Source organism: Lepidochelys kempii, chromosome 1 (assembly GCF_965140265.1).
Source record: "Lepidochelys kempii isolate rLepKem1 chromosome 1, rLepKem1.hap2, whole genome shotgun sequence".
Taxonomy (NCBI): domain Eukaryota; kingdom Metazoa; phylum Chordata; order Testudines; family Cheloniidae; genus Lepidochelys; species Lepidochelys kempii.
The window spans coordinates 285,782,099-285,805,706 of NC_133256.1; the positions used below are offsets into that span (position 1 = coordinate 285,782,099).

Here is a 23,608-nt window from a genome sequence, read left to right on the forward strand (position 1 = left end):
ACCCATGGATTAAATTCCCACTTTAACTGCATTTTCAATGCAACAATGGAGTCTTGGACAGTGCCTCCTCAGATTTTATACACTGCAAATAAGAATTGGTTAGAGCAGCTACTTAACGTAGTAGAATATATGAACGCTCCGCACCTTTTACTAGTCATGGCATCGGGGGGGAGCAACGTCTAGCTTAAAGGCTTTACACATTGGAGGATTAGTAGTGTCGAATATGTCATGTGCCTGAAAGACAGGGGCCAGCTGAACATTGTGTATAAACACAATTAAAAGAAAATTTGCCACTTTTTCTGGGCATTGGTTAGGTAATCTTCACATATTATGCCAGTTATTTTCCAATGAACTGTTACATAGTTGTTGCATCTTGCTCTGTACACCTGTGGGTCCAAAATAAATATGCTTAAAAATACAGTTGAGAAATTTCAGCTAAAAACTGAACCCCAGATCTGCAGACAGTGAATCTAACATCACAAAGAGACTGAGATACAACCAAGTCTCCAAGGGTAAAGTGCAACTACTTCATAGGAAAATTAAATAAAAACAATGCCATAGATGAATTGAGTAGTTTCTATCTCTTACCTGCTTAGGGAAATGGAAGAGGTTTAGGGACATCCTTGAAAAATATGCAGGTGGAGGTATCAGCCTGAACCTAAACACCATGCTTAACATCTTTAATGCTAAAATGCACTCTGTATGTTAGAGATACTCTTCCCTTTAGGTGCAGTATGATGTCTTTTGCATTTGTCATATTAAAAGCATCACCAACCCCAAGAATTCAAATATCATGAATGAGAAAAAAAAATCATGAGATTGGATTTGGCTTCTTTTTAGAGGCCTTCTGGTTTTTGATCCTTTAGGGATCATATTTTCAAGCTTTTCTCCCCAAGGGCAAGAAATTTAACTTTATTTTTTTGGGGGGAGGGGGGAGAAAAAAAGGAAAAAGTGAGATTTTGCAGTATTCGCAACTCCAGGATCTACAGCTTTAAGAAAAACACTAAATATTACAACACTCATAAAATTGCAAGAGTTGGCAACAACGTTATTCTGAATGGTCCATGGTAGGTCTTGGATAGGAAGGATGATCTAGTGGAAAGGGCACTGGACTAAAACTCATGAGAGTGGGGTTGAACTCCTGGCTCAATGTGTGACCTTCAGCAAGTCATGTATAGTTTACTTGGGCCTCAGTTCCCCCATCTGTAAATTGGGGACAGTACTTACTTACTCTACAGGGGTGTTTGAAGATAAAATCCATTAATGATTAAGACACTCAGAGATTATGGTGACACGAGCCATATAAGTCTCTAGATAAGATAGCTGATGAGTTAAGTGTTCTAGCTTTTTAACTGCTTGAAATATAGTGCTGAAATCTTGTCTTAGTTTACAAATTCGCAACAGTTTGTCGGTCTGATTCTAGTTCCTAGCCCACTTCACACATCCACCACACAGTTTGCAACAATTGGCAATCACGCTTCAAGACAGACCCAGGATTAGTATATGCATGGTGTGATGCAAATCACAACAGAGGTGCAATGTCAGGGCGGAGCAAGGGACACTTATAGCACCATGCATCTGCACTACCTCTGGTTCTAGTGAAATGCTACTAGTCCCTCACCTTTTTGAGCACCTAAATAAAAAAAAATGTATACAAGTGCATAGACTAATGGTGAAATGATTATGGAAAAGTTTCTTGATCTCAATGAAGTTTTCTTACAACGTCCCAACTAAGGCTCCTGTTCCCTTACTACTGTGAAGCATATGGATTGTGCACCTAGATGCATTTTAGAATTATAAAGTTTGTGAAGAACACTGGAAATCCTTCAGGATAAAAAGGCCTGACCTATATAAATGAGGCTGCCATTATCTCACTGGGGTGAACAGGAAAAATGTATTTCAGCTATCACTCTTCCTACTATTTATCTGGCTGAAGACAAAAGGAAAATGTAATAGGGAAACAGGAACACCTTCCACAAAATTCAAAGAACTGGAAATAGTGTTTTGTTTTATATGAAAGCTCAAATATTACATGAGGACCCTAAGCATTTTTTCAGACCTCCCCTATGGTTTCTTGCATGTGATTTTTCTCACCCACAGCTCAAGGATTATTATTCGTCACACCAGTTCACATAGTGGTCAGTTCCTTTGAAATCACAGGCTCAAGCTTAATCTGTTTTTTTTCTGGTCCTGCGCTGCACCTGCTGTACTGCTATCAATTCTATTAATATTCAGTATAGAACAAGGGACTGTCAAGGGCATACCTGGCATGTTCAGCAGATGCGTTCTACTTGGATGTACCATAACATCGAGCAGCAGTTAAGCCATTAGAGTAACTGAGTTAACTAGCTGCAAAAGGAAAATATATATGCCCATAGATATTACCTTCAGAAAATTCTCTACATATTGTAAGTAACTAATTCGGTCTAAATCCAAGTACATCATCTACAGATCCACACAGTTAGAATTTAAGATTTGGCACACTGAACTACCAACTGCAGTACCTTGCTTCCCATGGTGACCTATATTTGATGCTTCAGAGGAAGACAAAAATGCATAATACACCTTTCCACTTGTGCGATGCTGTATGCTGCTGGACACTAACACTTTTGGGATGTTTCTGCCAGACATAAAAAGTAGAATAGAACACTGGACAAAAGCAACCCTGTTAAGTAAAAAAGGTTCCCACTGAACCTTCAAGAGATTTTTCTTTGACAATGTGCAGACTGAATAGGAGCAACACACATAAAAACCCTAAACAATCATTGAAGTTATACACAAAAACTTAACTGTTCTTAAGCTACAGACAATACAAAATAGGTCAAAAGACATCCCACACATGAAGATGGAAAGGTGAGCAGAACTGTGACTTTGAATTCCTTCAGAAAACTCAGATTAAAATTCGGTAAAACTGTTCAGGAAGCTTGATACTACCACTTGGAAATATCTTTTCTAGTGGAAATGACTTCTGGCTTATTTCAGACCCAACTCTATCTCTGACCAAGTGAATTTGATGTAACCCCTCAATGTTACAGAAATTTAAAAAACCTTCAAGAATTTGAAGCTTGTCCAAATTACTTCAAAAAATGAACTGACATATACAAGGAAGCACGGTGTTTATATCCCTTCACATGAGCCAATATGTATTATGTAAGTCAAACTGATTGAATAATGAATTACTCACACCTCTCATATTGGAGGAGGCCACATGAATGAAGAGAGTGAAGGTACAAATATCAACCTTGCAAGATTAGGGCTATCAGCTAATAATGCACATCAAGAGGCTTTATAAAATGTTATAACAATGACTATAGGCACATGGCCAGAATATTGATAACTTCAGAACTAGCAGTCACTCCAACTCTAACCAAGTAAAGAGGCACTGTGAAAAGTGGCAATGCTTCTGCACAACAATTACTATTACTGTAGAATAAAATGGTGTCATTTAATGAGTACCTGCTCTACATTATTTCCCTTTTGTTAGACAAGCACATGAAGTATTCAGAAAAAAGTCTATTACTCTATAAAAAGCGTTACTGTTAAGAAATGCAAATGAAGTATTTGCATCTTCAATTTTATAAACTTCACAAAAGGTGCAAATGATTTAATGCTTCCCGGTTTCACATAGGCAGGTCAGTACTGTTATGTCTAGTTTTTCTAGACGTACCATCATCTCGTGGCAGTGCTTTCTGCAAACTTGACATAGCAGCAGTTCTTTCAATGTCTATCACAGCATACAGCTCTGTGCGCCTGGTTGGAGTTTGTGGAAGTGGAGTGGTAGGAGTTTTTGGAGTCTGAGGGTTGTCGGAGTCACTGCCACCTTCCAAGTCAACCTGTATATAATTGAGCTGCCTGTGTTCTAAACTTGGACGTCTAATATCAAAGTTAAAGACTGTTGGTGTACAGTCCCGACGTCGTGTAAATTCTACTTTATGAGCACTTGCTGGCACAGTTACATTCTCTGTATTTACGTAATTATGCATTGGATCTAGGTTATTGTGGTAGCCATTCAGAGATGGGGTCTTTGGTCCTAAATTGTCATCTTCATCTCTACTTAGCTTGCGGGCTTCCCAAACAGGCGGCAAAGATGGCAAGTTTTCATAGTTTAACAATGCAGTTCTCCTTTGAGCAGAGTTGTTAATATTCTGGGTATCTGAGGTACTTGTTGATGTCAGACGACCTCTCCTGACCCCTGAGGCACTAGGGATTGATAACCTGTTTAGATTTTCATACACTAGTTTATTACCACAAGGTGTTTCTTTACGTTCATCACTGTCGTACCCAGTGTCCCATTCAGAGTTGTTTGTACTGCTGCCACTAACTTGGTCTCTCCCAAGTTGCTCCAGTTGCTCTCTTTCCATTAATTGTCTTTGAACAGGTGTTGGTCCTAAAACAAATTTGACTCCTTCAGGCTCCAGAAGAACCTGAGCATCTCTGTCATCAGTGCAATTCTGATCTTCTGTTGTCTTGCTTGTTTCAACATTAGAAAGCCTTAATTCCAGCGGTACATGCACACTTGATCTATTTTTTCTTTCCTCTTGTACACCAGTAGTGTTGACATAGGTGTGCACCTGTAGAGGACAAATTCAAACATTAGTTGCACTTTTTCTTAATCTCCTTACTCCTTCCCTTCCCTCAAAGACTTGCAATCTTTTTGCCTGGCTGTCTGAAGAGTGAAGGAAACTGTGTTTTGGGGACAGAGTTTTGGGGTAAAAGTCCAGCCTGTTGGGTTGTGTTGAGCATGGAGCTTTGTCAGAGGTTTGCTACTCATCTTATTTTTGCTGTGTTGTTTTAAATAATGTCAAAAGGTGCCCAGACGAACCAGTGAGAACCTATTTCTACCATTAAATTTATTAATAAGCTCAATTCTACCTTATGTCTGAGCTCTGCTGAGGTTACAGCTCCCTGATCCAGTGCCAGGCTAGCCCCAACATTGGTCAGAACAGCCTTGGGGCTGCTCTGACTAAAGCCACTGGTATACTTGGAGGGTTAGGTAGCAGCGCTTCCACCGAAGAGCATATAGTCAATTAATGGTCAAATTATAAAACTGTTTCAGAACTAACGATCGAAGAGGTCAGACTGGTGTGTGAAATCGTACATTTACGGAATTAAAAGTGCCGATCAGGATGTTGGTAGCAGATGCACTTTGGGCGAGCTAAAAGTGCACCACTAGCTTCACACTTCATCCTTCAGGGTTTCCAACCCCTTGCTTTGAAGGGAATGGATAGATGGAATTCTCTCATCCCCTATACCACTCCTGGATCTGGAAACTTGGAGGGCAAAGGTAATGACTGAGAACAACTCCCTTCTGTGCTCCACACTATACCAGACCTCTGCCAGGATTTGCCTGCTGAGTGCGTGTAGGGCACACTAGTAGATGAGGATAACTATTACTTTTCCGGATTGCCTCACACATCAACAGTCATGTGTGTCTTCATTTTTCAAGTTATTTGCTTCTACCAAAGAGCATTGCTGAGAGTCAAATACACAGATGTAATTTCTCCCACAACACTTACCCAGTGACATGCTCAAAAAGCCATGGTGAGGCACTCAGCTTCTCTCCCACTCCACTTGCTTTCAACCCCTGTTCTCCCTCCCTCACCTAATTCATTCTCCTTTGAACACTCCAACCATTTGTTCTCTCCTTTTCCTGCCCTGCAGGTGCTCACTTGACTCAACTCCATCTATCTTCCTCTCTGACTTTTGGCTCTGCCTCTTTTTCTCCTCCCAGTCTCTCATCATCATCCTCAGTGACTTTTCCATGCTGACTCCCCATATGACTCTTACCCACCTATCTTAAGTTCATGACTGGGAACTCCTGGCACTATTACAATACAAATAAATGCATAATAACATGTATTTTAAATCAAGTAGCTAAGAAAACAAAGTTGCTCTTTCGCCAGATGCACACCATATACATCATCATCAAGACTACGGTTTTGTCACGGAATTCATGACTTCTAAAGACCCCCGTGACTTCAGCCCTGGTGGCAGGGAGCTGTGAGGTACCCCCGCCACTTTGAGGCAGTGTGCCCCCAAGCGCTCAGATGCCATGGGCAGCGGGTGTACCCTGCAGCTCCCAGCTATGGCCATGGCTGGGCAGGGGGACCCCCGCAGCTCCCCACAGTTGGAGAGGAGGCGGGGGACCCCCCCACCTTTCCACGGCTGGGGAGGGGGGATTCTTGCAGCTTCCCTCCACTGCTGGTTGCAGGGGGAACCTGGAACTCTGTGCCCGCTTGGGTAGTGGGACCCCAGAGCTCCCAGCTGCCCAGTACCTTCCCATTTTATCATGGATATTTTTAGTAAAAGTCAGGAACAGGTCATGGGCTTCCATGATTTTTTCTTTATTGCCCGGGACCTGTCCCTGATTTTTACTAAAAATACCCATGACAAAATCTTAGCTTTAATCATCATCCTAAAATGGTACCACATGCAAACATTTTCCAGTAATACAACATACTATGCAGATATACACAGCCAAGATCAGAAAAAAACACACATTTTTCCATCATGGAAACAGATCTAGGAAAATAAGTGCAAATACAAATCTACAGGGTCAGTATAAGAGCAGTAGAATTAATGCTGAACCCAAAATATGTGAAAATAAAGACTATGCTTACTTGTTCCTCTGCTACAAGCAATGGATGCGTTGACTCTTCACCTACTGACGGAAGCCGTGCACTTCCTACAGAGGGATGTCTGCTGGAAGGATGTGATGAAGCATCTCCAAAGGAGGGATATCTTGGATACCCATTAGGTAAACTTTGTGCACTGAACCCAGGAGCTAATTCAATTTAAGAAAAGATGCATTAAAACGATATTCAAAGTGCCCCCTTATGTATCATTCAGCTGCTTTCTTTTGTCTTTGGAAAGTGCATTGTACATTGTGGACACTATCAAAATAAATATATTTAACAAATGCCAAATGCTCACGGGCCTAGATATGTGCCTAAAAATATATATATCTAGATTGGATCTCCTCAATATTTAACTGCCAAACCATGTGCCAAAAATTTTAATCCCCTCAAGAAAATATGAAAAGCAACTACTGCTGAGTAACAAAGTGGAATTGGCATCAACATTCATTTTCTTAAGTTCAGCCCTCTTAAACTGTATTGTCTGCATGCATAAACAAGAGAACGGGAATATACATTTTACAATATACATTTACGGGAATGTATATTAGGGTACGTCTTCAGTACCCGCCGGATCAGCGGGTAGTGATCGATCTATCGGGGATCGATTTATCATGTCTCATCTAGACGCGATAAATCGATCCCCGAATTGACGCCTGTACTCCACCTCTGCAGGAGGAGTAAGCGGAGTTGACAGGGGAGCCGCCACCATCAACTCACCACCGTGAGGACGGCCAGATAAGTTGAACTAAGATAGTTCGACTTCAGCTATGCTATTTGCATAGCTGAAGTGGCATATCTGAGTTCGAACCCCCCAGTGTAGCCCAGGCCTTAGATATAAACGCTACTGAAAAATTAATTTGTGTTTTTCATAATTGCATTGCATTGTTTGTCAGTATATTTATGATACAGAATGACAGCAAAGATTGCAAACTCGTTTACTTTATTCAACAAAGGGTAAGCTAAATATACAATGGGAAAATAAGTTAGTTTCATTGGTTACAAGTATTTCATCAGAAAAATTGTTAAGCCAATTTCAGGTTTTCACACACTGCCAAATTTTAATGCAGTTTTCCAGTTAAGTATATAAGATTGTCAAAAGAGATATTCTTGTAACATCACTAGTCACAAGAGTATCTACTTTTGAGAACTTCATTCCACCACTTTTCAAATTCACAGTTTTACAGTTCTAGGTTATCTGAAGTGAATGTATAGACAACACTGAAACAAGAAGTTTACATTTTTAGATCTCGATGGAGGAGGAACCATAACCCTTATCAAACTTCTTTTCAATATTGCCATTAGTAACATGAAGCTGTCTCCTTAAGGAAAAGAAAATTACTTGCCTGTAATTCTACTTTTTTAAATCACCACCACCACCGGATCCTCACTGCTAGATCTCAAGCCTCCAACCTGAGATTGGCCAGAACTCCCACAAACAGAGTTTTGGAGGGCTTCACACACACACCCTCCCCACATCAGAAGAAACATTCCAACCCCGCAGCACGAAAGGTACAGCTTAACTGCCAATTCCCTTTTGAGAGCGAGAGCGAAAGGCTGGAACATGACCAGTACCAACATATCATTAACTCTGCAAGGATAAAGGGTGAGTTCATATTAAAAAACCCACATTCAGTAGACAATGTTATTTTTGTATATAAATATGCACAAATACACAATCACCACAAAGCAGAGCACACCTCTTCATAGGCAGAACTCCTACACTCTGAAAGGAGATGCATGGGTGAGAATCATGTGAGATATGTTCAAAGATGAAGAAAGAATTTTCTCTTTAAAGATACAATCGTTATGGGATTCCCACTCTTGGTGAGTAAGGAGCTTAAGGATGTGATGTTTCAAAATAAAACCAAAGGCACTGCATCAGGCAATGATTAACATGTACCTTAGGCAAGATGCAAAGCAGCTCTTTTTTTCTTTAATAAAAAGGGAGGATGAGTCACCTCCTGCTAACCAAGAAGCATCAATGCAGAGGGATTTGAGGATGAGCGCTCAATAAGCAAGAATTATCCACAAATATATCCAGATAAAGATATCCTAAGAAACAAAACTCATAGGCATGGGAGAGTTTGGGCTCCGCTACTATGAAATATGTTCTGCAGACGTGAGAGATGGAAGCTGACTGCAAGCCATGAATGACACAGACATCTATGACTACATCTGTGAGGTAATGGTCTTCCAAAAAGCCAGAATTCAAGCCATTTGTTCAGCTATACATACCACGCCCTCAGAACTACATTCTGTCAAAAAAAAAAAAAAAAGTGTCAGAGGACAGCTCAGTCTGGACAAGGTCACAGGAGTTCTGAGCAGTCATCCAAAGCCACACACTGAGCCTGAGAAAGCTCATCTTAGATATTTATAAAGTCAAAAATGACAGTCTTGGCTAATATGGGGATATTGGAAAAGGAGAGGTAACTCAACTGTGCAGTGGCTGGAGTTCTTCAAGGTATGTGTCCCTATGGGTGCTCCACTTGAGGTGCACATGACCCCATGAACCTTTGACCGGAGATGTTCAGTAGCAGTGCCCATTTGGCCCATGTATGTTCTCCAAACATCCTGGTTGCCTGAACTGGAGATACAGAGAGCTGCACAGGCAAACTGCCCTCAGTTCCTTCTCTACCACAAAGTTCCATGAAAGGAAGCTCCAAAACAGAAGGAAAGGAGGGCTTGTAGCAGACCACCCTCAGGGAGGCATCTCAAACAACTCCAGTTATGCACAAGGTGAGTAACCTCTCCTTCATTGAGTAGTTTCCCTGGAACAAGTTCTCTACTTCAGATGACTCCCAAGCAGTGTCCTCACCCAGAGGAGGGAGCTTCAGAGCGAAGTCAAATAGTGAAGACAAAAATGCATTACCAACTCCAACATCTGATCTATAGGCACGAACCAAAGCATATAGAGGGGTCCAGGTTTTGGCTTTGCTGATTTCAATAGCCAGAACAGGTTTCAGTAATGCCACAGAAATAGGTAGAGGCCCTGTACAATGGGCTAGCACCCTGGAAGGAGGATGGATTTGACAGACTCATAACATGAAATAATACCCCTAGAGATCCACCTTGAGAGTCTTTGGGAGGAGACTGTGGGTCCTTTGGATCTGTCTACAACTGAAACAGTCTGGGAGACTTTCTAAATGGTTTAGTTTCGTCCAAATAGAAGGCTAATGCCCTTCTGACATTCAAGGTATAGAAGACATCCCTGGTCTGATGTAGTTTTGGGGAAAAAACTGGGAGATAAGTGACCTGGTTAATCTGAAATTCAGAAGATACTTTAGGCATAAACTTAGGGTGTGGCCATAACAAAACTTTTTTTTGAAAAACACCAAAGGGATGATCTGCCATTAAAGATCCCAGTTCTCCGACCCTTCGAGCAGAAGTGAGGGCCATCAAAAAAAAAAAAAGTAGCCATTTTCATGGAGAGGGGAAGTAAAGAACAAGTAGTTAATGGCTCAGAGATGTTTTGTAAAACAATTAAGAATGAAGTTCAAATCCCATATTGGGGTTTAATCTGAGGGGAGGAAAAAAAGACTGAGGAATCTTGATGTTGCCACTGAGGAGGGCCCATAGGGCATGGGAAGAGACATCCATCTGCCGCACCAATGGAATGGAGGTCAAAGTCATTTCCCAACCTCTAAACCCCCTTTCTCTCCCCCTCAGTGTAGGTGGCAAGAGAGTAAATGTCTTGTCAAGTAGAGAGGGGTCCCCTGGACAGAAATCTGGAAATCGGACTTTTCCTCACCATAATCCAGTGGCGGTGATAACTGCTCATCCTGAACGGTAGGTATCAAAGAGGTAGGAGATCTGGGCAAGAGATGTGGTGTTGGTGACCCAGAAGATCTCAGTATAGGCAATTGTATGGTACCAATAAATAGTGGAGACAGGCTTGTCTGAGACAAAAAGATCTTTTGAATAGCTAAATTCCTGTGGTACCAATGGAGTGTGAGCAGAAGTTGAATAGGATTCTGCAGAAACTGTCATCAGTACCAGGATAGGTGCTCATCTAGAATGTGCTAGTACTGCGCACATGGAACACTTCGAACAAATACATCTAGTAGACTCAGATGATATCAATGAAGTAGACTGGGACATTGGTATAAAGTCTCAGAGAAGGTATGCAGGAGTCTAATGGCACTGACTGCTTCAAAGTACAATGTCTCCTGGAATGGACATGACGACCTGATGTCAAGGGAGGTGTCACTACTGGGCAGGGCTTTTAGATGACGTCTTAGAGATGACCTCTCGGTACTGGAGCCAGTCGGCGCCTCAATGGTACTCCCTTTGGGAGAGGTCTCCGGAACATTAATTATAAACCAGTGATAGAGATTTTTTTTTTTTTTTTTTTTTTTAAGAAAAGACAAGGACTCTCAGGTAGGAAACCTAGTACTCCTTATCCTCTTGTTGGCACCCATAGTCTTGTTCCATGAGGCTCTTGTTGACCTGAACTCAGAGGTAGATGAAGCCATTAAGTGTGCTGGGAGACCAGTGTACAGGGGGGTTCTCTGAGCCTGGATCAGAGGCCAGTCTTAGGACTTGTTCCATCATAAGCAATTTAAACTCTCTCACACTATTCTTACTGAGTTCTGCTTTTAAAAGACGTCCAGATCTTACACTTAGTCAGTATATGGATGTCTGCCAAACAGCGGAGGCACTGAGAATAGCCGTCACTGACACAGATTACCTCCTGGCAGGAGAGAGAGTGCTTAAAGCCTAGGGATCCTGGTGTACCCCAGAAGTGCTGATCTCCAAAATAACCCCTCAAGAGGGGAAAATAAAACAAACAGAACCCCCAAAATTAAATACTAACAACTAGATTAAATTTAAGAAAACTACTTAACAAAAGAACAAACCAAGCTAAATTACACCTAAAGTGAACCAGGCACACTTGATGCTCAGTCTCAAGCGTAAGGGCAGTTAAAAAGGAACAGAGGGCATTTTGCCTATGCAGCTCTATATATTGTTGGTACGGGCATGAGGATGTCTAGAATGCACGCACAAGCCAAATGGGCACTGTTACTGAAAACCTCCAGTCAAAGGTGCCAAAGGGACAATACTCAAAGAAGATTCAAGCTTTGCCAAGCCCTTTGCTGCTACAGAGTGGTGGAAATGCTTACAGGAGCCTTCCCTATAAAGAAAAGGTCAGTAATTTCTTGTTTAGCTGATAGGAAGAATTCTGCTGTTCTACCTTCATTCAGCCCCTCAGGGCCTGCTGACACAAAGCATGAACATTTTGGACAAGGATTCTGACGTTTACAATTGTCGTATAATTTTCTGTGGTTGTAATCAGGCAATCCTTAGACAAGATCTCATAAAGCGACCATATGTGCACATACTGAAGTGGTGCTTTTGTGCACTGATGTTAGGTCCCAATACAGCCTAGCCAAATTCTTCAGCTTTGGGAGTCCTAGCCAGTCCTGCCCCAGAGCAAGGAGATCTAGAAGTGAGAATTCTGTAATGGTATTTAAAGAAAAAAACCTACTGCAAACACTTTAGCTGGCAATAGCATTTAAATCAGTATTCATTCGTTAACTAGATTACTTGCATGCTGCTAACTGAAGAGCTAAATCAAATTTAAAGCAAGGTGTCACGTTACACACAGAAATTATACTTTGAGAGCAGAACCATGCTTACTGGTGGGTGTTCGAGGGGTTCTTGGAACTTCCAACTCAGTTTGATGATGATTCCTTTCTACTACTGGTTCTTCTACCACATTTATGCTATTGTTCTGCATGATCTCTTGTAGCATATTAAATAATTCTTCTGCACGAGCACACTTAAAGGCAAAGATTCCTATAAACATACAACAAATTGTTTTAGATCCCTTTAAGTGAAAACAAGAACTGCTTCTAAAAACAGTTATGTAATTAATTTTTAAGTAACTAAACAGGAGTCCACTTAACGAATACCTGTTAAAGGAACTGAGCTATTATCTTTTTTGTGCACCAACCGAAACAAAAATATATAGTGAGGCCCTTTTAAATTAGTACCTGATAAATGAATAAGCTTCCAATGCACCAAAGGACAGACTGGAAAATAAAACAGACCCAATAAGAGAAAATCTGTTAAAATTTCTGGGTAAATGAGGAAAAACACTTCATGAAACAGCGAAGTTTTAAAATGAATAATCTAATAAGTAGACCTGTAAAAAGAATAGAACTTTGGTGCTGCAAGGTTATGTGTTTATCAGGTTTATACTGAGTTACCATAAAAAATAAAATACCTGCACAACAGGGAAGAAGGGTTTTGACACAGGGTAAAAGTCCACGTTCTTAAAGAAGGTTAAAATGAAGGGCTAGAAGACAGATTGTGTGAAATAAACAGCAACAAACCATTTTTTTCCTGCCTTAGGGATAGACACGAAATACAAAGTTGGCATCAATACTATGTATATTGCCCAAGTATTGTGCCACTTTGTCTTTGAACAGTAGAGGGAGCCCAACTTACCATCCCAAGCAAAGAGACAAGCAGTGAAGTCGCAGCTTTGGTTATTCTTTCCATTGAAAGCATTAATTTAAAGTTGACATATTCTTGTTAAAAGAAGAGTGTGTATGTGGTTTTGTTTTTTTAAGAAGACTGGATACATCTAAAAAGTATCTTTATTTTAAGATACCTATATCCTACTACATTTTGACAATGCAATCAATCATGACATTCACTTCTTGTTATCTACAAACTTTTGATTGATTTGAATACCATGGAACAAAGAGCAATCTAACATATTGACTATATTTTGGCGTTAATCACTAAAAAAATGCTCCAAAGGTAGAAGCTTTCAAGATGTGCAGTACTCTAGGTCTAAACAATTTCTGTGAAACCTCTCCAAAAATTTGACATTTTGCTTGATATACTTCAGAAAATAACAGTGTACGCTTGAGAAATTCAAATTTGCCCTTCTATTAAAAAGGAAGAATAAAACATGTTCTGTTCCCAAATTGTTAGTACTTCGGAACATGAGGTGCAATTAAATTGCATATATAGAAAGAAAGAAAAACAAAAATCAAGACTTCTTACTGCAGCAATTTCTCAAATATTTTCATATTAAAAGCCATACTATGAAAAAGCAACTCCCTTCCCCCCACTCAAGTTAGCTAGGATGCCATGGGTTTTTTCATAACATGTACTACTATACCCAGTTTACCGACACAGAAACAATGTTGCATGGTCAGTGAAGTTCTGAAGTGGGCTTCAAGTTTAGAAAGACAACAAATAATCTGGTTCTTGTCTACACATATAGCAGTGCAGCTGTACTGATGCAGCTGTGCTGCTATAGCACTTAAGTGAAGATGCTACCTGTGCTGACTGGAGAACTTCTGTCAGCATCGGTACTCCAACTCCCTAAGAGGCTGCAGCTATGTTGACAGAAGACGACCTCCCATCGACATAGTGCTGTCTGCAGCAGGAGTTCAATCGGTATAACTACGTCGCTCAGGAGTATGGAGTTGTGGTGGTTTTTTTTTTTTGTTTTGTTTTTTTACGAGCCTCATAATAAAAAAAATAGTGAGTAAACAATGTTAACGGCAGTTAAGAATGCAACTTAACCTAACAAAATGATAAAAATGGGTGACTAACTACTCTCACCTGCTTTAAATAGTGGTTGCTTTTTAAAAGGTTAAGTTAATCAACACTTCAAGCCAGATCTCCAGCCCCAGTCTGGCTGCACTGTGCTGCAGGAATCTGCAATGATCAGGCAGCCATAGATTACCCTTGACACAGAGGAATTCTTGAATGTCGGAGATGGGGTAGCCACCACCCAATATCTTCATGAAGGTGGTGCATCAGGGGTAGGGAAGCATAGAAAGGGTGTCATGGAGCACATGGTACTTCACCTGTTCCTTGGCCAGTGCAGTTGTCGCATAGGGACTGCTGCAGTGGGTGTAATTTAGTGTAGCTGTTTGGCCCATCAACTGGGAGCCATTTTGACTCCCCAGTCAGCTCAGGATTAAGGGAACGGAAAAGTAGGAGCCACCTATCCCTCATTCTTCTCAAATGTGCTGAAATTAAGTGCTTCATATTTAAAATAAAAACAGAATTTAGGAAACAGGATGATTTCACTGATGTTTTGGCTTTTATAAACAAACATTTGTGATTTTTTTTTTTTTTTTAGGGAGAAGGATAGAAAATGCAAGTATGTGTTTTAAATACTATGTTTAAAAATAAACAAGGCAGACAGACCTGATCCTGCAAGTGCTCAGGTTTATTATACCCCCCCCCCCCATTTGCTGCCCTCATAACAGGTGTAGTGATGAATTTAGCTAAAATAATCTGTTAGTTTTCAGAAAGGCTTCTCTGAAATCTTCATTTTTACATTTCTCCTTCCCCAAAAGGAGAAACATCAGGAAAGTCAACACTTCGAGCCAGGAGAGTTGGATTCAACCCTCTACAAAACCCATTAAATCAGCTCTTAAACTGATTAGTGATGTCACTGCAAAGAAGTACAAAGTATTCCACGTCTTTGGTGATTTCAGAAACTAGAAGTCTCCCAGATCTTCTTTCATATAGTGCAGACAAACTGCTCCAGAGCAATCAGGCCCACCCTATTTAAAATGCTGGCCATTTAACTAGAACTGTTCCCCAAAGGGCTACTTATAAGATTTTTTGTGATGCCTACATTCAAGGAGAAAAAGCCCACTCTTTCCACTCTTGCTCTCAGGAAGAAAAAACTGAGTGAATTGTATTTCATTTAAAGACTTGTGGAACAGGTTGCTAAAATACTTATATATACAAACATATAGATGCTACCTACCTTGTCCAGTTTGACATCTTCGACCACTTTCAAAAGAAAAGAGATTTGAATCATAGCCGTAGCGACGGAGACAGAGGTAGTGCCATTTTACGGAATCCCGTTTACGGGTGTATAAAATTAGTTCTGTATCTGTAAGTTCCATTACGCCAGAACCCAGTTCATTACCATCATCATCTACATTAATGACCTTTAAAATAAGAGTTTTATACCATTATATAAGCTTCTTGGACATTTCAGTAACATAAAGCATCTGACCCATCAAATACAAATTTGAAAAGAGTTTATAGCTCCTGGTGAGATACAAAACATTACAGGTTTAACTATTTTTGAAAACAAAACATTTTTGTGTAAGAGCAAGTCAGGAAGTGTTAATTCTCTAGATGAGAGTATTTGCCTCTTTTTTTTAAAAAAGTGTATGTTTAAAGCAGTGTGTATCAAAGGGCGCAAATCATTAATGTGACTTGTTACCTCAACACTACAGAAGTTTGAAGGTAAGTCCAATAAATCTAAGAGTCTGTATTTTTTATATGTAATATGTGCATTAAAACAAACAGTCACCACATCCTCTTTATCCCTGATAGAACTTGGACAATCGCCACATTTATTCACACTGTAACAGCCCCTATTTCAGTGCCTTTTGTCCCAACCACTCCTTACTCAATAGAAAGACTGGTTATAATTAATTTTCTTCTTAAAAAGAGATAGTCAAATTGAAATCTAGTCAATTTTAAAAAAGGAGAAATAGTTTCACCTGCCACTGAGGCTCCTGACATTTTCTGTGGTTTTGCAAAAATAGTCTCTTTTTTTCTCTCCCCGGTTTTTAAGTAAGACTCACACAAACAAGGGAGTTAACTGTATAGGGGGAAAAGAGAAACTGACCACCAAACAAAATGCTGTTGAAGCACAAATTGAAAAACAGAAATAAAGTCTCTGATCTTTCGGTTATTAGGTGTTATTTGTAACAAAACTATGTAAAAAAGTCCAGACATTAATGTGGTATTTAAGATAACAGCATCCCCTTAAGTTGTCTGCAAGAGTCATTGTTCATGATGGAAAGCACAGCCACTTGCCCTCATTCTTCTAGGATCTTGGTGAGACAGACAGGGACAGAAAATCAAGTATCAATCTTGTGTAACTGGGCAAAATGAGGCCATTGCAGTCAATGGGGCTACTTGTGGTTAAGGTTAAGCACATGTATTTCCAGGTCTAAAACTCCTAGGAATTCTTTGCGTGTGACAACAAGGACTATTCTTCTTCAAATAAAAGACGTTTTCTGAAAAATGCTACAATAATACTGACCTTCTGTTTAAATGGAGATTCACCGCCTAAGACACATGGCTTTTCACCTTACAGAAGATCAGAGGTCTATGAATATCCATCACTACTGAAAACCAGACCTTTTAAAATATTCCTTTTACTGGACCTAATATATCCTTAGGGATAAAGAGGAATTCATAGCCATACAAACTGATACGTCTCTGATGGCTTGATTTTCATAAACATTACTAACACTTTCTTCATTCCAATTCTTATATCTGAATTCTATTTTGCAAGGGAATGACAAAATAGATTGCAACACAAAAAAATCAACTGCTTACCTTAAACTTGTTTCGATGGTTGTCTGGGACAGTCTCTTTATCTGGACAGCTACAACAGCTACCCATGGCTTCTTTAGAAGACCATGTAATCTCTAGAGCCAAAAAAGGAAGTGGTAATTTACTTGGGGGAAGGGAACCCAAGAATACCCAGGGTAGACTGATTTAAATCAAAGACACTTACATCAACAATTTTAATCATGATTTAAATCAACAAACAGGAAACCTTGATTAAGGTCATTGTTAGGAAAACAAAAAGAACAAATGCAAAAAAACCAAAGATGATTCTTACTGGTTGATGTAATCATTAAAAACGTGTTCATTTGCAACTACTAAATATAACCTTTACACTAAATTTGGTACTTGTGGCTAATCAGGAGTATACCTTATATCTGTTTGTATTTATTTAAGCAATTATATAGCTTAACATTTCAGAGTACTAATTTTTACATTCTGTTATGTTAGAAAATAGTTAATGATGAATTTACTTACTAGATTAATATTTTACTCGTGATTTGAGTCAAGTTGTATTTGGACGGAAATTGAAATTCAATTAATAAAATAATTTTAAAATTCTGTTTTTAATTAAATAAAACTACCTTGTATATGATAGATATCTAAGGGAGAAAGTAAGTTTACCAAAACATATTTTGTATTTAAATTTGATTTATTAAACAAAATAAGTACCTGAGTTAGTGAATTGAAGTGATAGTTTCTGGTCATCATGTCTTTCAAGATTTTAAAACTAGTCAACTCACTCTCTCGTATCTCATTTTTATTCACAGATTGGAAGAGGAAAACAAGTTTTCCTGCTTTTTTGATTACCAACCAGTTTCTTAACTTTGAATGAACCTGTCACTGAACTAAAACTAGTGGAATAAACTGATTTGAAGAAAATATTTTCTCTATCTGCAGAAGAGACTACTGCTATCAAGAGTTGGTTTCACATTTCAACACACTTTGGTTCTAGGTACTTAATCAGTGGCTTTCACCAAGTCAGTGTTCTATCTTTTAAACGTCAGCATCTAATATGTACTGCTTGATTTTTTTTTAATTAAATGATTTAATACATTTTAGTAAGTTTAGGCTAGATTGTCAATTTTAAATATATTTTTTTAAATATACCTATTAATTTTAAGTTTTAAAAGGAATTTAATTTAAATTTTCATACACCCCAATAACATCCACTAACTATATATACACAAAAAGAAAAGGAGGACTTGTGGCACCTTAGAGACTAACCAATTTATTTGAGCATAAGCTTTCAATGAAGTGAGCTGTAGCTCACGAAAGCTTATGCTCAAATAAATTGGTTAGTCTCTAAGGTGCCACAAGTCCTCCTTTTCTTTTTGCGAATACAGACTAACACGGCTGCTACTCTGAAACCTGTATATACACATCTCATTGACACAACAAAACCAAATGCACAAATAGTTCTCCTTGAGATGACAAATGTCTGAAGTATTTTGCAGTAATCACACAAGCTATTATAAAAATATTAAAATAATGATAACATTCCACTTTTTAAAATTTTATTTTCTTACAATTTGACTGGAAAAAAAACCTCTCTCAATACAAAGTTGTGAGAATCCTGCCATAAGTAAAACTTGCAGTAACCAGCTCATGTGAGTTGTGAATTGAATTCTCATGACATTTGGAAACGTTTTGTGGTGAGACCCTCACCCCCCTCCAAACTCTTCACACTGGGCCAAAAGGCTCTAAAAGCCCAAGTTCTGGCTCAGGGAGAATTTCCCCAGCACAGGCACTGTGGAGACAGCCTATGGATCCTTACACAAAGGGGGGGGGGGCGCGCAGCAGGGGTCCTGTAGTCTATTGATCCTGCTCATTTATTTTGAGGAAGTACTCTTGAAAACAATTATGAAAGGTAGCTATAGTGCACCTAGATATTAAAGTTAATACAAATAAACACATTTAAAACAGAAGTTCTCGCTCTGTGGTCCACAGAGCGCTTCCAGATGGATGCAGAGCTGTTTCAGTTACATTGGGGAAGTGTTTGTCAGTCTTTAAACAGAGATACTGTAGCTACGTATGCCCAGTCTTAGGGCTTCCTTTAACCTTTTTGACAAACTGATAACAGAACTAAGCAGCAGTGATGCACTCACTCTTTCTTTCTTTGGTGTAAAAATTACATTGATCAAAGCTGTAAACGGCAGAACTGGGATGCCAGTGCGAGCGATTTTGAAGGACAACAAAATCAACCTGCAAAGTGACTAGCAGATATAGAGCAAAGGGAGTTGTAGATGAAGTGAAGAGATCTGGTACTTAAATTTCAACACTACCCCCCCAAGAAGAGGAAACAGAGATACAGAAAGGGAGAAGGGAAATATAATTCAATAGTCAGAGGAGTTTATGGTTTTACCTCCTTAACGTTTTAGGACACAGAGCACTTAAAGCTGTTTAAGAGACAATGTGGAATTGAGGTTAAAAGGCCCACAGTATGGAACTTTGAGAACTGATGGAACTTAACTAAATTCACTCACCTAGATTTGGCCATTAATATTCCTAGCCTCTGCTGCAGCATCAGGACTTCTGTCATACTTCAAAATGGCATGTTGTCTTCTCACATTAGCAACCACTTGAACTAAAAATATAAGTGAGGGGGGAAAAGTTGAACAACTTGTCTTTATACATACTTTCCTTCAGCAAAAACTTGCTATTAATGTACATTTATACATAGTCAACAGTATATTTTGGAGGCACTGTATAGGGCTAGACTGCTATAGTTTTGTATAAGAGGCAAATCTTTGTGCAATGGTGCTTATGTCGTGGACCCCAGGGTCTCAGAATCACAATACATTTCCTGTTCCCATCTTGCTTGCAGAGAGAAGAAATCTGCTAATACTGGTGCACTGGAGCAGTTGTCCTCAACGAGGGTATGCACAGGTCTTCCAGGGGTTACGTCAATTCATCTAGATCAGTGTTTTTCAGCCTGGGAGTCATGAGCCCCAGGGGGGTTACGGGAGAGGTTTTGAGGGGATTAAAAGTGCAGAACTGGCATTAGGGGGTGACAAGTATGGAAACTGCCTGGGGCCTCATGCCACAGGGAGCCCCGCAAAGCTAAGCTACATGCTTCAGCCCCAGGCAGCAGGGTTTGGGATTCAGAGACCAGAAAGGAGTACGATAGTCTGGAACGGTTGAGAATCATTGCAATGGGGGACTATGCCCACTCTCTGCCGATACCCCACCTACCTGAGAGAAGGGAAGTACCAGATACACAGACATGTAGGGTATAGCAGACACATTGGGGAGGCTGCACAGAGGAGCAATATGTCTCTTATTCCATATCCTACAGAACGCGTAGGATAGTATCAATGGGTATTCTTAGCATGTCAACCCTCTTTGCAACCCTCCACTGGCTTCTCCTTCTCTATCACAACATAAGCTTTTTGTCTTCACTTACAAGGCCCTTCACTTACTACTGAAATGTTAGGAGTACTTGTGGCATCTTAGAGACTAACAAATTTATTTGAGCATAAGCTTTTGTGAGCTACAGCTCACCTAATCGGATGCATTCAGTGGAAAATACAGTGAGATTTATATACAAAGAGAACATGAAACAATGGGTGTTACCATACACACTGTAACCAGAATGATCACTTAAGGTGAGCTATTACCAGCAGGAGAGCGAGGGGGGGACCTTTTGTAGTGATAATCCAGGTGGGCCATTTCCAGCAGTTGACAAGGACGTCTGAGGAACAGTGGGGAGTGGGGGCGGGGAATAAACATGGGGAAATAGTTTTACTTTGTATAATGACCCATCCACTCCCGGTCTCTATTCAAGCCTAAGTTAATTGTATCCAGTTTGCAAATTAATTCCAATTCAGCAGTCTCTTGTTGGAGTCTGTTTTTGAAGTCTGATCCCACTAAGGGTTACCAAAGGAAAACTACAGCATTTGCTCAAGAAACTCCCTGAAAAAGCACAAGAACAAATCTGCACAGACAGACCCCTGGAACCCCGACCTGGGGTATTCTATCTGCTACCCAAGATCCATAAACCTGGAAATCCTGGATGCCCCATCATCCCACGCATTGGCACCTTGACAGCAGGATTGTCTGGCTATGTAGACTCCCTCCTCAGGCCCTATGCTACCAGCACTTCCAGCTATCTTCGAGACACCACTGACTTCCTGAGGAAACTACAATCCATCAGTGATCTTCCTGAAAACACCATCCTGGCCACTATATATGTAGAAGCCCTCTACACCAACATTCCACACAAAGATGGACTACAAGCCATCAGTATCCTCGATAATGTCACGGCAAACCTGGTGGCTGAACTTTGTGACTTTGTCCTCACCCATAACTATTTCACATTTGGGGACAATGTGTACCTTCAAATCAGCAGCACTGCTATGGGTACCTGCATGGCCCCACAGTATGCCAACATTTTTATGGCTGACTTAGAACAACGCTTCCTCAGCTCTCGTCCCCTAATGCCCCTACTCTACTTGCGCTACATTGATGACATCTTCATCATCTGGACCCATGGAAAAGAAGCCCTTGAGGAATTCCACCATGATTTCAACAATTTCCATCCCACCATCAACCTCAGCTTGGACCAATCCACATAAGAGATCCACTTCCTGGACACTACGGTGCTAATAAACGATGGTCACAAACACCACCCTATACCGGAAACCTACTGACTGCTATTCCTACCTACATGCCTCCAGCATTCGTCCAGACTACACCACACGATCCATTATCTACAGCCAAGCTCTACAATACAACCGCATTTGCTCCAACCCCTCAGACAGAGGCAAACACTCACAAGATCTCTATCAAGCATTCTTACAACTACAATACCCACCTGCTGAAGTGAAGAAACAGATTGACAAAGCCAGAAGAGTACCCAGAAGTCACCTACTACAGGACAGGCCCAACAAAGAAAATAACAGAATGCCACTAGCCATCACCTTCAGCCCCCAACTAAAACCTCTCCAACACACCATCAAGGATCTACAACCTATCCTGAACGACGACCCATCACTCTCACAGATCTTGGGAGACAGGCCAGTCCTTGCTTACAGACAGCCCCCCAACCTGAAGCAAATACTCACAAGCAACCACACACCACACAACAGAACCACTAACCCAGGAACCTATCCTTGCAACAAAGCCCGTTGCCAACTGTGTCCACATATCTACTCAGGGGACACCATCATAGGGCCTAATAACATCAGCCACACTATCAGAGGCTCGTTCACCTGCACATCTACCAATGTGATATACGCCACCACGTGCCAGCAATGCCCCTCTGCCATGTACATTGGTCAAACTAGACAGTTTCTACGTAAAAGAATAAATGGACACAAATCAGATGTCAAGAATTATAACATTCAAAAACCAGTTGGAGAACATTTCAATCTCTCTGGTCACTTGATTACAGACCTCAAAGTGCAATACTTCAACAAAAAAACTTCAAAAACAGACTCCAACAAGAGACTGCTGAATTGGAATTAATTTGCAAACTGGATACAATTAACTTAGGCTTGAATAGAGACTGGGAGTGGATGGGTCATTACACAAATTAAAACAATTTCCCTATGTTTATCTCCCCCCCCCCACCACTCCCCACTGTTCCTCAGACGTTCTTGTCAACTGCTGGAAATGGCCCACCTGGACTATCACTACAAAAGGTCCCCCCCCTCGCTCTCCTGCTGGTAATAGCTCACCGTAAGTGATCACTCTGGTTACAGTGTGTATGATAACACCCATTGTTTCATGTTCTCTATGTATATAAATCTCCCCACTGTATTTTCCACTGAATGCATCCGATTAAGTGAGCTGTAGCTCACGAAAGCTTATGCTCAAATACATTTGTTAGTCTCTAAGGTGCCACAAGTACTCCTTTTCTTTTTGCGAATACAGACTAACACGGCTGCTACTCTGAATACTGAAAGGTTGACTCCCACCTTCAGTCGGGCCATGATGCCAACTTCCACTGCTCACCTGTTTTCAAACAAGCACCTTTGTGCTTTCTCCCATGTTGTCCTTCACTCTTGGGAGGTACCCCCTGGGAACATCTGTAAAGCTACCCCTTTAACTACCTTCAGCTACCTCCTTTGATGTGATGCCTACAAATACTTGACAATGATGAGGCTGGTGATAGCACTGTTTATCAAGCTGACCAATGCTCTGTCATTGTTCCCTTGTATTCATTTATATATCTTTAGACATCTGCTGTCTTATACTTAGATTGTAAACTCTTAGGGGCAGGGACTATCATTTTGTCCTGTATTTTTACAGTGCCTACCACAACAGGGTCCTGATCCATGGCAAGGCTCCTGGGTGACAAGGTAATACAAGTTAATAATTAGGGATAGTATGGATAACCCATCTTTAAATTATATAGATTAAAAAGTAAAGTAGCTACATTGGACTTTCAAAACCAGACTATCATAACGCTGCCTATGTTTTTCATTAGGCTATAACAAAAACTTGTGATCACATTTAAGACACTACAATCACATACAAAACTGCACAAGCTTTGCTGAACTTCAATCAAATTTGACTTGTGCATAGATGTAGGATGACCATTGGTCATATGCTGTACATTTAGGTGTGTGTAGACACACAAATACACGGAAAGGAATTTATAGAGT

General features: G+C 40.3%; 1 protein-coding gene across 8 annotated transcripts in view; it reads right to left on the reverse strand.

The window, feature by feature from the left end:
- Nucleotides 1-1,723: 1,723 nt before the first annotated feature.
- Nucleotides 1,724-23,608, reverse strand: part of FRS2 (fibroblast growth factor receptor substrate 2) — an 81,006-nt gene continuing 59,121 nt past the window's right edge. For 7 of the 8 annotated variants that reach the window (XM_073327810.1, XM_073327808.1, XM_073327807.1 and 4 more), the window contains 6 exons: nt 19,484-19,584; nt 16,986-17,077; nt 15,388-15,574; nt 12,276-12,434; nt 6,621-6,784; nt 1,724-4,571 (listed from right to left, as the gene is read on the reverse strand). In XM_073327810.1, coding sequence (XP_073183911.1) covers nt 3,621-4,571; nt 6,621-6,784; nt 12,276-12,434; nt 15,388-15,574; nt 16,986-17,051 — 1,527 coding nt within the window. In that variant the 5' untranslated portion in view covers nt 17,052-17,077; nt 19,484-19,584 and the 3' untranslated portion in view covers nt 1,724-3,620. Of the gene's footprint in view, nt 4,572-6,620; nt 6,785-12,275; nt 12,435-13,934; nt 14,828-15,387; nt 15,575-16,985; nt 17,078-19,483; nt 19,585-23,608 lie in introns of those variants that run through there. The other variant, XM_073327811.1, reaches the window with a different exon arrangement.